Source organism: Rhinopithecus roxellana, chromosome 1 (genome assembly GCF_007565055.1).
Source record: "Rhinopithecus roxellana isolate Shanxi Qingling chromosome 1, ASM756505v1, whole genome shotgun sequence".
NCBI classification, from domain to species: Eukaryota; Metazoa; Chordata; class Mammalia; order Primates; family Cercopithecidae; genus Rhinopithecus; species Rhinopithecus roxellana.
In genome coordinates, this window is record NC_044549.1 from 58,111,544 (window position 1) to 58,127,571 (window position 16,028).

Consider the following 16,028-nt stretch of genomic DNA (forward strand, 5'->3'; position numbering starts at 1 on the left):
CAGGCTGTTAACATTCATTCCTCTGAGTGCTGGAGTGTTTTTTTTTCTAAGCCCTGGTTATATAGAATAGGGCTGAGGAGGTCAAGGAAGTCCCTCTGTAAATGGCACCTGGGCTGTCCTACAGGTTGAGTCAAGTTAGCAGGATAGAGGGGTAGGAGGCTGGCCATAAGACTAACACGAGAATTCTACATTGAAAGGGAGGCCACAGAAAGGCCAGGTCAGGTACCTGTGGCGAAGACAGAGGTAAAGCTTCACAAAGGAGCAGCAATTTGAGGTGGACTTGCGTGCCTGACAAATTTTATTGGGCAGCTGTGGTATGCAGAACAGCCGCAATAGAGAACTGGCAATGGAGAGTAACAGGAGCAAGACCCTTTCAGCCTTATCTGCTCAGTGCCAAACTTCACCTGTGAGTGTCCTAGGAATGTTTGTGAAGGCATTAAATAAAAAGATTAAATGAAAAAGAGAGTGCTATCAGGGCCTACAATGTCTAAGGAGTTGAAAGTTTTTTGGAGTAACTGGTAGTCTCCCTCAGATAGCTGCCCAAATGTTGCATGCTTAATTGCTGCGGGACTCTGGTTCTGGAAAGAGACAGGATTGTTCATTTGTTAAAGGGGGATAGGTTCCACCAAGTAACTTGCTCTCACAAATAGTGTCAATCACTGGTGCTCAGGTTTGTTTTAGCAGCATACGGCTGGGTGCCAGCTGGCAAGGCCCCATAGGGAATGCCTGAAGCCTATAGAAGGGTGCTCCTGGCTGTGCAACTTTCTGGAGAGGACCAACACAGGCTTCCCCCCACCCCCCATCCTGCATTAATATCTAGTACGTTAATCATGAAAGTTTTAAATATTCTAAAACCTAGTTTTGATTTAGCAAAGTCCCATAATGGTTCCAGAGCTCTCTTTGAAAATACATGCAGAGAAAGCTCAGTATTATTAACATAGTTGTATTAAGGGCCTGGGAGGGAAATCCAAATACTTGTGCTTCTGAATTAATTTTTTTTTAAATACAGGGTCTTGTTCTGTCTCCCAGGATAGAGTGCAGTGGTGTGATCTTGGCTCACTGCAGTCTCAAACTCCTGGGCTCAAGTGATCCTCCCACCTCAGCCTCCCAAATAGCTGGGACTACAGAAGTGCACCAGCACACCCAGCTAAGCGTTTTAATACATATTTAGCATACATTATGGTCTCTGTCTTTGCATTTAGTGAGGGGCAAGGGGTAGGTATGCCTGGGACTCCAGTCCTGGGCAGCAGGAGGTAGTGAGCCCCTGTTTTGCCTCACCCCCAACCCCTTGCCTGGCACTGGCACCCCCTCCATCCACCAGCAGGTGGGCTGGGGCCTCCCGCAGCTGCTGCCCTGGACCTGTTTGGTGTGCATGGGGACTTCACTGCCAGCAACTTGGAGGATCATATCATTTGCCCTGCCCTGCCTCTTCCACAGTAGAGAAGTTCCTTGACAACAGAAACTGTTCCCTGGTACTTACCCCAGTGCCTACATATAGCACACGCCTTACATGAACAGATGAACAAGTCTCACCAAAACATTTGGCAATCTGGATGTCACAACTTAAAGATGGGTTTTAAAAGCACAAATTCTAGTCAGGCACAGTGGCTCATGCCTGTAATCCCAGCACTTTGGGAGGCTGAAGCAGACAGATCACTTGAGGTCAGGAGTTTGAGACCAGCCTGGCCAACATGGTGAAACCCCTGTCTACTAAAAATACAAAAAATTAGCCAGGCATGGTGGCAGGTGCCTGTAACCACAGCTACTTGGGAGGCCGAAGCAGGAGAATACCTTGAACCTGGGAGGTGGAGGTTGCACTGAGCAGAGATCTTGCCACTGCATTCCAGCTTGGGTGAGAGAGACTCCACCCCCTCCCCTACCAAGAAAAAAACGTGCAAATTCTTCCACTAACCTCATGTAAGGTATTGTCAGGCATACAACCACACGAGAAGGACATCCTTTCAAACGAGTTGGTTTAATTTCAGGTGATACAAAGTTTAGGGTAGAACTAGGACCAAAGAGCAGACTCTGGCAAGGTTCTGAGCTGGTTTTACTTTAAATTCACAGTTATGGTAGGAATGACTTAGTGAAAACAACTAAGAGATAATGAACCACTGTAAGAATTTTTTTTTTTTTTTTTTTTTTTTACAAAAGTTTATTCTTAAATGTACAACAGCTCCAAGACAACACTTAATTCCAGCTTTAGGTGGCAAAAGATGTTATGGCAGGGAATATAGACGTTTAAATAAGGATGAAATAAAGGGTCACCATCTTCTCAGGTACAAGGAACAGCTTACTTTTTGCCAGATTTCTTAATTCCACCTGTGGCTGCAAAAGAAAAATAGTCACAATTAGGGAAAAATATAGTTCTTACGGTAGAAGCCCCATGGACCTGCTGTGGACCTTAGTAAAGCCTGGCTTTTGTACTGGGCATTCACTTTAACACAAGCATGGATAGCAGCTTCACTGATATTGTCTGTTCTAGGTAAAGGTAAAATGAGGATAAGATGGAGTTCACAAGCAGTGGCTCGCTGCGCACTGGTCTAGATCTACACTCCTGTATACTTCATGGATTGGCTTATTTAATCCTCATGCCATATCAAACCATTTTACAGAAAAAGAAGTTCTTTTTTTTTTGAGACAGAGTCTTGCTGTGTTGCCCAGGCTGGAGTGCAGTGGCACGATCTCGGCTCACTGCAAACCCCGCCTCCTGGGTTCAAGCAATTTTCCCGTCTCAGCCTCCCGAGCAGCTGGGACTACAAGCCCCAGCTAATTTTTGTATTTTTAGTAGAGATGGGGCTTCACCATATTGGTCAGGCTGGTCTCGAACTCCTGACCTCAGGTGATCTGCCTGCCTCGGCCTCCCAGAATGCAGGGATTACAAGTGTGAGCCACTGAGCCCAGCCTTTTTTTTTTTGAGACGGAGTCTTGTTTTGTCACCTAGGCTGGACTACGGTGGTGCAATTTTGGCTCACTGCAGCCTCCGCCTCCCGGGTTCAAGCGATTGTTAATGCATCAGCCTCCCGAGTAGCTGGGACTACAGACACACGCCACCACATCCGGCTAATTTTGGTATTTTTAGTAGAGATGGGGTTTCACCATGTTGGCCAGGCAGGTCTCGAACTCCTGACCTCAAGTGGTCCACCCACCTCAGCCTCCCAAAGTGTGGGATTACAAACGTGAGCCACTGTGCCCAGCCAAAAAAGAAGTATTATTGTTAGGTGTTGTTCAAGGTATGTGACAAGCCAGGATTCCAACCTGAATTGTCTGACTTCAAAGTCCACATTCTTAACTGCCATGTTACACTTACACTGCCTTCCATATTATGATCCTGGCACCTGGTATACTCTACTAATTTACAAATCATCATATATGTGGAACCCAGTAGGCGATTTAAGAAACAGTGTAGGATTGGGCCAGGCGCGGTGGCTCACGCCTGTAATCCCAGCACTTTAGAAGGCTGAGGCGGGCAGATCACAAGGTCAGGAGATCGAGACCATCCTGGCCAACATGGTGAAACCCTGTCTCTACTAAAAATACAAAAATTAGCCAGGAATGGCCATGTGCACCTGTAATCCCAGCTACTCAGGAGGCTGAGGCAGGAGAATCACTTGAACCCAGGAGGCGGAAGTTGCAGTGAGCTGAGATTGTGCCACTGCACTCCAGCCTGGGCAACAGAGTGAGACTCCATCTAAAAAAAAAAAAAAAAAAAAGAAAGAAACAGTGTAGGGTTATGTATGCATCATACAGGAAAGAAGATCCAAAGGGGCCTGACAAAATAAACCTTAAAAAAAAATATTAGATGATGCTCAATGAGAAACAACTAGCATAGAGTTACACTAAGGACTGATCTTTTCCCTATACACAATCACAGATTAAAAGAGGGTGCAAGATACCTTTTTTTTTTTGAGATAGGGTCTCACTCTATCTCCCAGGCTGGAATACAGTGGCGTGATCCCAGCTCACTGCAGCCTTAACTCCTGTGCTCAAATAATCCTCTTACCTTTAACTCGTGTGCTTAAGTGAGGCTGCCTCAGCCTTTTAAATAGCTGGGATTACAGGAAGTGAGCCACCACCACCACGCTCAGCTAATTTTAAAATTTTTCTGTAGACAGGGTCTCCCTTTGATGCTGTGAACTCCTAGCCTTAAACAATCCTCCTGCTTAGGCCTCCCAAAGCACTAGGATTATGTTGTCAGCCACTGTGCCTGGCCCCTTACACCATTCTGAAAAGGAATCTCAAGAACTAGAATCTCAGTGCTGAGTAGGTAAAGAATAATGGATCAAACCCACTGGGAGACAGGTCTTGAGAAGCCCCAGATGACACTCCCACCACCCTTGTCTCCATCATGCCTAGTGTGGCTCACAGTGCTCAAATAGGGCATAAACAACTGTGGAGGAAATAATCACTAGTTGGATGAATGTAAAATAATGCTTAAGATGCACATAAAGTACTAGAACTGCTGGGCCTCAAAAATCTTTTGAAATGTAATGAATTCCTCCTACATAAAAGATGTAAAAAGATGGGGGATTCAGTTAGAAAAGCATATGGAGCAACAGCACACTGAAGAGCCTGGACTTTATCTTTCAGTCTAGGCGCACCCAGAAGTAGGAAGACTCAGAAAGCAAAAGCATAGAGATAATATGAGTACAAAAAAAAAAAAGGTGGCCGGGGGCTTTGGCTCAGGCTTGTAATCTGAGCACTTTGGGAGGCCGAGGTGGGTGGATCACCTGAGGTCAGGAGTTGAGACCAGCTTGGCCAACATAGTGAAACTCCGTCGCTACAATAAATACGAAAAAAATTAGGCGTGGTGGCTCATGCCTGCAATCCCAGCATTTGGGAGGCCGAGGCGGGTGGATCACGAGGTCAGGAGTTCAAGACCAGCCTGGCCAAGATGGTGAAACCCTATCTCTACTAAAAATACAAAAATTAGCCGAACTCGCTCTCAAAAAGAAAAAAAAAAGAAAAAGAAAAATTAGCCAGACGTGGTGGCAGCCGCCTGTACTCCCAGCTACTTGGGAGGATGAGGTAGGAGAATCGCTTAGAACCCGGAAGGCGGAGGCTGCAGTGAGCAGGGATCGCGCCGCTGCATTCCAACCTGGGAGACAGAGTGAGCCTCTGTCTCAAAAAAACAAAACCAAAAACACACAGAAAAACTTCGAAGTCAAGTAACGTTCAAACACTAAGATGGCAGTGAAATACGAATTTGGGGCAAGAGATTGCGGAAGACACTGAGAAACTTAACTGTATGAATCTGCGTCTGAGGTAAATAAATACATTTCAATGTTTCCGTTTCTGCAGCTCTTCCCTAAGGAATGGAAGCCCAGACTGCCTGGGAGGCAGGAGACTTCGTTTCCAGCTCCCGGCCCTTACTGCTGCTGCAAATCCGAGAATGACTAAAGACCATCCGCTACAGCGGACGTCGGAAAACGAGACCTCGCAGTTCAGGAGGCAGGAAAAAGGCATGTCCGCGCCCTCATCCCAACAGACGCTCATAGCGTTTGGCCAGCTTGAGCTACATTCAGCCCCCACTTACCCAAGGGCCCCTTTCCTGCGGCCTTCGCTTTTAGCTCCTCGAGTTTCTTCTGCTCCTCTTTTTGTTTCTGCTTGAAAGCCTTATCTTCCTGGGGAGAGGCAGAGCGGGTTCAACTCAGGCCTGTCTCCCAGGCCCTCCGCACCCGCCCGTGCCTCCGCGCCCGCCCTCACCTCGTCCATCTCCTTGGCCTGCTTCTTAGGCTGTTTCAGTGGCTTCTTCTTGCCACCTGTGGGCGACACGAGCACGTTCGGCCTGCCCCTGCCGCCCGATCCCTGCCCCACCGTCCCCGCAGTCCTCGCAGTCCTCACCGTGCCGCAACACTTACCTTCGCGGCCGGACATGGCGCCTGCCGCCCCTTCCCCAGACCCTGCCACCGGAAACGGCGCATCTTCCCCCACCCTCTGTCGTAGACAGCGAGGCGGCCCCCCTGATTGGCTCCTAGTCAGGAAGTTGAACTCTCGCTACCGGATGCGGCACTCCAGGGGCGGGGACTAACAGGTCAGAGGTCAACTGAGTGGCAGACTCTAGGTCCGGCCGCGCCAGGTACGAGGAGCTAGGGTCGTCCTGCCAGTGTAGAATCCGGAACCGTAGGAGGGGTACTTAATCGGAAGGCCTCCCAGGCCTGTGGCCGTGCGCGAGAAGAGCACTTCAGGTACACAGCAGGGCATGTGCTTGTGCAAAGGCCTTGAAGCTCGGCGCGTTCCTGGAACCGAGGAAAGCACAGCTTGGGTGGAGGTAGATTAGGCTGGGAGATGGCAGAAGTGGGCGGGAGTTATATCAGATGGTCCTATAGCTTTGAAAACCCCTGTAAGGAGTTTGTTTTATAATATAGTCGGGGTGCAGCAGTTTGCGAATTCTGTTTATTCATCTATGAAAATGGTTTAAAAAATTTATTTTGGTGATGGCCATACAACTCTGTGAATATGCTAAAACCACTGAATTGTACACATTGAGTGAATTATATAGTATGCAAGTTATTGTGTGAATTATATGGTATGCAAGTTATATATCAATAAAGCTTTTTTTTTTCCCCCGAGATGGAGCCTTGCTCTTGTCGCCCAGGCTGGAGTGCAATGGCACGATCTTGGCTCCCTTCAACCTCTGCTTCCTGGGTTCAAGCGATTCTCCTGTCTCAGCCTCCCCAGTAGCTGGGATTAGAGGTGCCCGCCACCATGCCTGGAAAATTTTTGTATTTGTAGTAGAGATGGGGTTTCGCCATGTTGGCCAGGCTGGTCTCGAACTCCTGACCTCATGATCCTCCCGCCTCGGCCTCACAAAGTGTTGGGATTACAGGCGTGAGCCAAAGCTTTGGCGCCCAGCCAAAGCTCTTAATTTTTAAAATAACAGTGCTGAGTGCTGGGATGCTACAGTGTCCAAAGATTAGGCAGATGAATATACATTTTTTGCTGGGTATGTACTATATGTAGGTACCAAGCTGAAATTCTAGTGAGTGAGACAGACTATAACCAAAGCAAATAAATGAGATACATATTGCAGGTCATGTGATAGGTGCATGGAAAAAATAAAGTGTAGAAAGTGGGTCAGGAGTGCTAGGGTGGGAGTAGGATCGCCATATCTGATAGGGTGTGTGTAGACTTCCAAGGGGCTACTAGTTGAGCAGGACTTGAAGAAGGTGAGGGAGAAAGCAGCACTGATAGCAGCTGTCATGAAGGCCCTGAGCTGGGGACAACCTGGTGCACTCCAGCAACTTCAAGAAGATCCATGTGCTTGGAGTGGAGTGAGGAAAGGGAGACTAGTGGGAGATGAGGTCAGAGGAATGAGAGCCAGTCGGTAGGTTCCCTGTAGGCCATGGAAAAGACAGGCTTTTACCTTGAGAGAAGTGGGGAACCATTGTAGGGGTTGAGCAGAGAGACATGGTCCCACCTGTGTTTGGAAAGGAACATTGACTCTGCTGACAATAAATTGCAGTGACTGGAATAGAAGCAGGGTGACGTCTGTCAGGAGGCTCTTGGGATAATCCAGGCTAGAGATGTGATGTGGGTCATTGGGCCCATTTGGTACCAGTGGCAGAGGTGAGAAGAGGAGGGATCCTGGATTTGGAAAGCCAGTGGCATTTGCTGATAGATGGATGTGAGGTGGGAGAGAAATGAGGAATCAGGGGTGATGCGAGGTTGTTGGTCTGAATACTTGAACTTGGTATTGCTGTCATCCATGTTGGAGAAGGCTATGGGAAAAACAGGTTTGGGAGGGGAAGATGAGATCTCCATTAGATTTTCAGGCAGACGGGCCGGGCGTGGTGGCTCATGCCTTTAATCCCAGCACTTTGGGAGGCTGAGGTGGGTGGATCACGAGGTCAGGGATTCGAGACCAGCCTGACCAACATGGTGAAACCCCGTCTCTACTAAAAATACAAAAATTAGCTGGGCATGGTGGCGGGTGCCTGTAATCCCAGTTACTCAGGAGGCTGAGGCAGGAGAATTGCTTGAACCCAGGAGGCGGAGGTTGCAGTGAGCCAAGATTGTGCCACTGCACTCCAGCCTGGGTGACAGAGCAAGACTCCGTCTCAAAAAAAAAAAAAAAAAAGATTTTCAGGCAGAGATACAGGTTGGGAAGTTTGATAAATGAGCCAAGAACCCTGTGGAGAGAGGTATGGGCTGGAGGAGTCAAATGTATAATTTTTTTTTTTTTAAAAACAACTTTATTGATGTATGACTTGCATACCATACAATTCATGCAATGTGTGCAATCCAGTGGTTTTATTATATTCACAGAGTTGTATGGCCTTCACCAAAATAAATTTTTTAGACCATTTTCATAGATGATTTTTAAAACCACAGAACTGGATAAGAGAGGAGTCTGAGTGCTGAGCGCTGGGGTGCTGCATATTCCAGAGGTTAGGCAGATGTGTGGGGACTGGAAACCAAGTGAAATGGCATGTGAAGGAGGAGGGGGTGAAGGCCAGATCAGAGGGAGGTGGATGGAATCAGAGAAGAGAAACAGTGAATTCAGGCAGTCTGTCAAGGAGTTTGGTTATAAAGGGAACCAGAGAAATGGGGCAGTTGCTGGTGGGGGTGTCAGATCAATTACTGAGCAGTGTCTCAGGAAGAGAGAGGATTTGGGCCCTGGGGCACAGGTTGGTCTTCCCTAGAAGCATGGGTTTTTTTATCCTGAGGATCAAGAGAGGAGGTGGAAATGGGGCAGTTACTGGTGATTGGGAGTTTGTAGAAGTTCTCTTCCAACTTTTTATTATTTTCTTGGTGGAAAATGAAGCAAGCAGACTATCAGGCTGGAAGTGAAGATGAGGAACATGATAGAGGCTTGAGGAAGGAGCAGTTGGTAGGAGACAGCCATCTACATAGAGTGGGAGAATGGATCTGAAGGGGCAGGATTCCGAACTTGACCCTCAGGGCCCTCCTTCACCTGTCCAGCTTCTCCATCCATTCATCTCTGCTTTTGCTTTCCAGTTGCACTGACTGCCTTTCAGGTTTTGAGCAACCTCAAACACTTTCCACCTTTTCTCTTTGCCAGGAACATTCTTCCCCTTGCTGGTTGGGGGGCCTGTGAAACATCTAAGTGGTGACATCCTGGGGGCTGAGAAATGGGGCCTGGGGTTGGGGGCTGGTGGGGTGGTGGAGAGGCTGAGGGGAGGGACTGGAGTGGAGAAACAACTTGGGAATTATTGCCACATTCCCTTATGAAGTCTCTGTTGTCACCCAGCTTAGGTTCTAGTGAGAGAATAGGCAACACATAAGGAAATGTGTCCATCAGGAGAAAAATAAAGCAGAGAAGGTAGCTGGGGAGGGAGTGGTCAAGGAAGCCTTACTGAGAGGTGATATTTGGGCAAAGATGAAGATGTCAGGGTGAGCTGAGTAGACTTGTGTAGAAAGAGTCATCTAGCTGGAGGAGGTGGCAGGGCACAGAGCAGCACAGTGGCTGGAGCAGAGTATGGCAGTAGAAGGAAGAGGATGAGGGCTGAGAGGTCTCAGGGCTTCTTGGCCACCACCAGGTGAAATGGGAGCTTTTGGGGGATTTTGATCAGAGGAATGTAATCTGATTTTTGTGTTACAGAGCCTTGGGCTGCCATGTGCAGAACGTGGGGGTGGGGGAGGGGAGGGAAGAAAGCGAAGATTGCACAAGAGACAGTAGAGTAGTTGTCATCTCTGCCAGGAATGGGTGACCTTCCTGGGGTCTAAAAGTGGGCAGCTAGTAGAGGCGGTGCTGGGAAAGGAGGCTGAGAAGGTTGGAGGAAGCCAAGAGGGGCAGTGATGTTGGGAAGAGAGGGTGTTGAAAAGTGGTGCCAGCCATGGTGGACACTGCATGCTTTGTTTGATGAAGAATACACCTGCAGGGGTGTTATAGAGTCCCAGCCTGTGTGTCGTGGGTGCTGGCCTTGAGGCCTGGGAGTCTGACTGGGCTTCTGGGGCTTGGGTGGTATGCACCCTTATGGCCATGGAACCCAGCCTTATGAAGGGGGCCCAGGGGTTTGGATGTGGCACGAGCTTGGGACCACTGTCACAGTGATGTTCCCTTCTGCGGCTCTCAGCTCAGGCCCACTTTGCCCAGAAGACATGTTTCTACCCTACCAGCTGTGTTTTCAAAGCCCCTGAGCTTCTCCAAAGACAGCTCTTAGCACAGCATGATGGAGAGGAGGCTAGGGTGCTGTGGGGGGCCCCTGTCTCACATTACCTTCCATCAGGAATCCCCTTTCTATTCTGTATCTGGAGCTCCTTCAATTTCTTCCTGTCTGCAGCTCCCTCTGCTTTTCTCTCTCTGGCTTGGTCTGTTGGCCACCAGGTGTCGCTCTCACAGCCAGGATCAGTGCTTAGGGACTTCGAGGTGTGGTTTGGCCAGAGGAGGGTGCTGTTGGCTCAGCTTTTTCTGAGAAAATGGGTCACTTGGCCACCTCTTTGCGGTCCTCAGAATCACTGGCACTCTTGGGCTCAGGTGAGGCCTGATTCTGGATAACGGGAGACTCCTTGCTGTTCAGGTAATGAGAAGCAGGCCCAAATACCAAAGCAAGATGGAAGAGGGAAAGATGAGAGAAACCTAACCCGTTGAGCAATGGCAGGTTGGAGAGGAAAGAGAAAGCTTATGGAAGTCAGGAAGTGTGAGACTGAGAGTTGGTGGCCTGGAAAGTCTGGGGGCGAAGACGGATGGCGTGAACCTAAGAAAAGTCCTCTGTGGCAAAAACAGTTTTGTTTTGTTTTGCCCTTGGAATTGTCTTAGAGGAGAGCTGAGAGTTTTCTGTCTTGGGTCACAAATGGCCTGTGTCCTTAGGCCCTTGCACAGAATTGAAACTCTGCTTCCCTTGTGCTGAGGCAGTCCTTAGAGAGTCTGGGAAGTTGGTTTTGAGGCTGTTTGACAGAAATGATCCTGGATCTTAGTCTTCCTGAATTTCCCTGAGTTCTACAACATTGCAGGGAGTATTTATGCATCTTTGTGGGGCTTTGTCAGCATGTATACAACTCTGGTTTCAAAACTGTCTTTGATATCAGAAACCTGGACGTTAGGATTCTCATTCAAGTCATAGCAGAGAGACTTGGGGGATGTAGGGAAGTGGGTAGCAGGGAAAGGTCCGCTTTGTGTGGCATGGTGGCAGGCACTGGAAGGAATGGTATCCTAGAGACTCTTCCCCAACTGCGTTCCATTGCCCAAGAGCACCCAGGGAGAGCCTGACCATCCTCTTGCCACAGGGGCTGCAGTCTCTGGGCCCAACAGGGTGGTGCTCAGTTTAGATGATTTTAGTGAGGATTAGTCTGTTCAGAACTGTCCCTAGGCCTCAGAACGGACTTATGTCCAGCCTTTCTCAGCTGTGAGTTGACCTGTCTGGCGTCCCCCTCACAGATCTCCTGATGGCGGGGCGCAGCCCTGGGTTTGCCATGCAGCACATCGTGGGTGTGCCCCGCATACTGGTCCAGAGGGGCCTCCTTGGAAGGGACCTCTTTGTGACCAGGACTCTCTGCAGCCCAGGCCCAAGCCAACCCGGAGAGAAAAGACCTGAGGAAGTGGCCCTTGGGCTGCATCACCGCCTCCCAGCACTGGGAAGAGCCCTGGGGCACAGCATTCAGCAACGAGCGACCTCCACAGCCAAGACTTGGTGGGACAGATATGAAGAGTTTGTTGGACTCAGTGAGGTTCGAGAGGCCCAGGGAAAGGTGACAGAGGTGAGGAGGGGAGCTGGGGTGGCTGGCCCTGCCCTCTGACTTGGGAAATGTGCCAAACCAGTCACGTGGTGCTAGGTAGCCACATCCAGACTTGTGTTTGGCCTCATTTCTCATGTGGAAACCTGGGCTTGATGCTTCTGGGGTGAAGGTCTCCATGTAACTGTGCCACCTACTTTCTCTAAAAACAGTTACTGTGTACTAATAAGTCCCTGGCCACTAACATCCACTCTGTGAGGCCAGCAAATACTTCCTTTGTGGACTGTTTGGGGATTGATGGTGAAAGTTACCTGGGGCTTGCTGCAGTACTGTTACTGTGTAATTACAACATCTTTTGCGAAGGTAGAGGGCACTGGGAAATGTCACACTGTGAGGTGGAAAGAGCGGGTTGTGGTTGTCAAGTCCTTTGTGGTGAGAGAAAAGCATTCTGTCATCTCTGTTCCCTCCTGCTTAGGCATGGAGTAGTGTAACAAGGTGGGAAGAACCGGGGGGGTTCAGCGGGGGATTTGAGACAAACAGTGCCATTTCTTCCCTTGGAGATTTTGAGCTTGGCTGAGCTGGTGTTTCCAGGTCTATAAACTGGAGGCTGCAGCAGTGCCTTTCATGGTATTGATATGAGGCATAAATAAGGCAACACACGGGAAACAGCCTACCAACACAAGCCTACCAACACAGGTTTGATGGACACAAATTGTGTGCATTGTTAGCTGTTTTCAAGTTTTTTCAGGGGCATGTTATTTCTGCTTGAATGGCTAAATCTCGTGATTCTGATGGGCGTCGCCCAAGGCTGCACTTTGAACACCACTGGGTGAGCCAGGATTAGTGTCTAAGGAATTCCGTTTCCACCCTTTGCAGTTCACACCCCAGTGACCTCTTCTTAGCCACAGCCTCGCTGGGAATGCAGCTGAGCCTGTGTGGGTGTGGAGAGAAGGTGCAGATGGCCTCCGGTTTTCTCTTTGCAGGCTGAGAAAGTGTTCATGGTGGCTCGCGGGCTTGTCCGAGAGGCTCGAGAGGACTTGGAAGTTCACCAGGCCAAGCTGAAGGAGGTGAGGGACCGCTTGGACCGTGTCTCCAGGGAGGACAGTCAGTACTTGGAACTGGCTACTCTCGAGCACAGGATGCTGCAGGTAGGCACCTCAGGAGGCAATGCTTTCACACCTGGACAGTGACCCTAGCCTGGCAGATCATGGAGGGGCCAGGTGGGAACCCTGACTGGTCTTTAATCAGAGGCCTGGTACAGTGGTGAACCAGAAGCTCCTATGGAGGGACAGAACCCCAAGCTTCCAGAGCCTATCCATCTACTTTCTTCTGGAGTACAGGGGCCAACTGTTCAGAGCAGTATAGCCTGGGACCCAGAATGCTGAGGAAGGAGAACCATGGAGGGGCTGGCCCAGGAAGTGCTGGACACTTCCCTTCGTGTAGACATAAGTACACCTCTGGTCAAACCCAGGACTGCTCAGGTGGGACGGTCATGCAACTCACTTTGCTCAGTCCCAATTCCTTTGCCCCTCTGACCCAGCCGGGTTTGTGCTACCTTCATTCATTCAGCAGGGGTCTATGGAACATGTGCTCTGCCAGGCACAAGGTAGTGAGCCATCTGCTGGTGGCTATAGCTGCAGGGCCACCTTGTCCCCATGTAACCCAGTAACATGGCTTTGCTTCTGCAGGAGGAGAAGAGACTTCGCACAGCCTATCTGCGTGCAGAAGACTCTGAGCGCGAGAAATTCTCCCTCTTCTCTGCGGCTGTGCGGGAAAGTCATGAGAAGGAGCGCACAAGGGCGGAGAGGACCAAGAACTGGTCCCTCATTGGCTCAGTCCTGGGGGCCCTGATTGGTGTGGCTGGCTCCACCTATGTGAACCGCGTCCGGCTACAGGAGCTGAAGGCCTTACTCCTGGAGGCACAGAAGGGGCCTGTGAGTCTCCAGGAGGCCATTCGAGAACAGGCGTCTAGCTACTCCCTCCAGCAGAGGGACCTCCACAATCTCATGGTGGACTTGAGAGGCCTGGTACATGCTGCTGGGCCAGGGCAGGGCTCTGGGCCACAGGCAGGTACTCCCCCTACCAGAGACAGAGATGTAGACGTCCTTTCAGCTGCTTTGAAAGAGCAGCTCAGTCATTCCAGGCAAGTCCATTCATGTCTAGAAGGCTTACGAGAGCAGCTTGATGGCCTAGAAAAGACTTGTAGCCAAATGGCTGGGGTGGTTCAGCTTGTAAAGGCTGCAGCACACCCAGGCCTGGCGGAACCAGCAGACGGGGCTATGCCCAGCTCCTTGCTAGAGCAGGGGAGTATGATTTTGGCACTGTCGGACACGGAGCAGAGACTAGAAGCCCAAGTCAACAGGAATACCATCTACAGCACCCTGGTCACCTGTGTGACATTTGTGGCCACACTACCTGTGCTCTACATGCTATTCAGAGCCAGCTAACCCCTGGCCCCTCCTCCAGAGGGTCTGAGGCAATAGCTGTAAATGTGGATTTAGTTAGAGAATCGTAGCAATGAAGTGAGCCTTTGGGGACGTGTATAACCTCAATCTGAAGGAGCAGCATCTGTGTGACTCACCAGCAGGCACACTTCACTTTGCAGACAAGGTTCATTTGCATTAATTATCAAAACTTTGTGCTAATGTCCAATTAAAATATCCTGAGTTTTATTATTTAAAACAATCAGACTGAGTTTTTTTCATTGAGAATCAAGATCCAAGACTTGAAGGTTGGGCCTGGAGTTGGGGTAGTCACCCCCTTTAGTTCCTCTCTCATCTCTCTGTCCTCTTTTCTGAACTGTTATGGATGTACTCCTGAGGCCTACATTTTCATTTTGGATTTCCTGGCCTGCCCTCCACTTACCTGACTGTCCGATGTCAGATGGCCTGGGAGTTCCAGCAAGTGGAACCTAGCCAGCTGCCTACTCATTGGTGACCATGGTTACTTCCCATCTCCTGGATCACTTTCTTTACCATGTCGGGGAGAACTTCCTGGTTCTAGTACTGGAGGAGTGATCAGAGGAAAGTAGGGAAGAGAGATTGGGGGAATGGTTGATAAATGTTGCTGGGGACATAAGTATAGGAATTGGTGGCCAATCTGGATCCCTGGTACAGAGAGTGCTTTGGGCAGCACTGGTGTGCCACTGAGGCTGGGTGCACCTCCACACAGCCCGGGGAAATCTTCCACAGGCATAGGCAGAGCTCAGGACACCAGGAGTGTGCATGGAGAGGCAGTGATAGGGAAGAGGGGGTCTCCCACGGGTGGGAGGTGCAGTGGGGGCATGTGTATGATCTCTTTTCAGAGGGGAACAGTGACCCATCACCTCCTGGACTAAATGGCCATGGGTGGCCTTGTGTGCCCTGAGTAAACAGGAGCTTTGGGCTGGTATTCAGTCCTGGTGTTGGAGTATTGGAAGTCAGGCACATTCCAGAGAACCCACTCCCCTTTGAGAGCGCAGGGTAGCTGTATGCAGGGGCTGCAGGTGGGGGCTTGTTCACTGGTGTCTGTGCAGAGCTGTCAGAACCTGTGGAGCCAGGAGTGTTTCCCATAAGGCATAGTTTCTTCTTGGAGCCTGTGTTCAGTCTTGGGCAGTGAGTATGGCCCAAATGCCCCCCACCTCAGGTTTTCAGCAGCTGGTCCCTCAGTCACTCTATCCTTGGCGAGTAATGGCTCCCCAGAATGGCATGGGATGGAAAGACCCCTGCGCTTACAGTGTTCACATTCCTCATAGGGCAGTAGGTATCGTATCTGTGTACAGATGAAGGGGGTTGTGGGGTCTGGAAGACCCAGTTTCCTCTGAGGTGAGATAGGTCCTGAAGGGTGTGTGCTTGGATGAATGGATTTGGGGAGGGAGGGATTCTGTGCATGTGAAGGGGGCTCCTACAAGCTACATAGGCAAGAAAGCCAAAGTGGATGAGGGACTGGGGCAGACTGTCCTGGCTAGGGTGGTGATGAGTGTGGGGGAGCTGCGCAAAATAAAGTCAGAGGCCCAGGTTACCACGTTGGCAGTCTGAGGTCAGAGGCTAAGGGTGAGGGATCCAGGGAAGGATTGCTATGCTGCTGCAGACAAGGTGCTAAGCACCTGGACTCAGGTGCTGGAAGTGGGAGTGGAGGAAAAGGGGTGACCTGACGGGAGACCCTTGATAGCTGGCGGGAGGTGGGAAGAGGGTGTCTGTAGCTCTAGGGCAGTAGCCAGTGTGGATGACCTGAATCTCTTGATTGAGGTTCCCCTAGCCTGTGGAGGCCTTGGAGGCTTTCAGATGATGCGTATGACATTTTTGCCTCCCAGGAAGCTGTGCCAATGGCTTTTAGCCAAAGTCCTCCAAAAGTCCTAATTGGATGGGCCAGGTTCTGGCTCCTGAGTTAGCCGTGGGCATGCCAGGGTGTGA

The 16,028-nt window shown here is 50.0% G+C and overlaps 1 protein-coding gene and 1 long non-coding RNA gene across 5 annotated transcripts; one reads left to right on the forward strand and one right to left on the reverse strand.

Moving 5' to 3' along the window:
- Positions 1 to 1,956: 1,956 nt before the first annotated feature.
- On the reverse strand, positions 1,957 to 5,955 carry LOC104667849. Its single transcript, XR_748729.2, has 4 exons — positions 5,862 to 5,955; positions 5,707 to 5,762; positions 5,537 to 5,624; positions 1,957 to 2,328 (listed from the first exon to the last, which is right to left on the reverse strand). It is a non-coding gene; the product is annotated as an uncharacterized LOC104667849 (long non-coding RNA).
- A 75-nt stretch (positions 5,956 to 6,030) lies between these two features.
- Positions 6,031 to 14,322, forward strand: CCDC51 (coiled-coil domain containing 51). Of its 4 annotated transcripts, none has more exons than XM_010370437.2 (4): positions 6,031 to 6,188; positions 11,342 to 11,661; positions 12,621 to 12,785; positions 13,326 to 14,322. In XM_010370437.2, exons 2-4 carry the CDS (start codon positions 11,350 to 11,352, stop codon positions 14,082 to 14,084), a joined length of 1,236 nt encoding a protein of 411 aa, XP_010368739.1. In that variant the 5' UTR covers positions 6,031 to 6,188; positions 11,342 to 11,349; the 3' UTR covers positions 14,085 to 14,322. The 4 variants fall into 4 exon arrangements, with proteins under 4 accessions (XP_010368739.1, XP_010368759.1, XP_010368768.1 ...); XM_010370457.2 differs by having other exon boundaries at positions 11,463 to 11,661; XM_010370466.2 differs by having other exon boundaries at positions 11,468 to 11,661.
- Positions 14,323 to 16,028: the final 1,706 nt, after the last annotated feature.

Bases quoted from the DNA above. Each gene is read 5' to 3' on its own strand.
- CCDC51 (XM_010370437.2), top strand. From the start codon at position 11,350: ATGGCGGGGCGCAGCCCTGGGTTTGCCATGCAGCACATCGTGGGTGTG. The intron at 11,662-12,620 runs GTGAGGAGGGGA...TTCTCTTTGCAG, and splicing joins CCCAGGGAAAGGTGACAGAG to GCTGAGAAAGTGTTCATGGT. The intron at 12,786-13,325 runs GTAGGCACCTCA...TTGCTTCTGCAG, and splicing joins TCGAGCACAGGATGCTGCAG to GAGGAGAAGAGACTTCGCAC.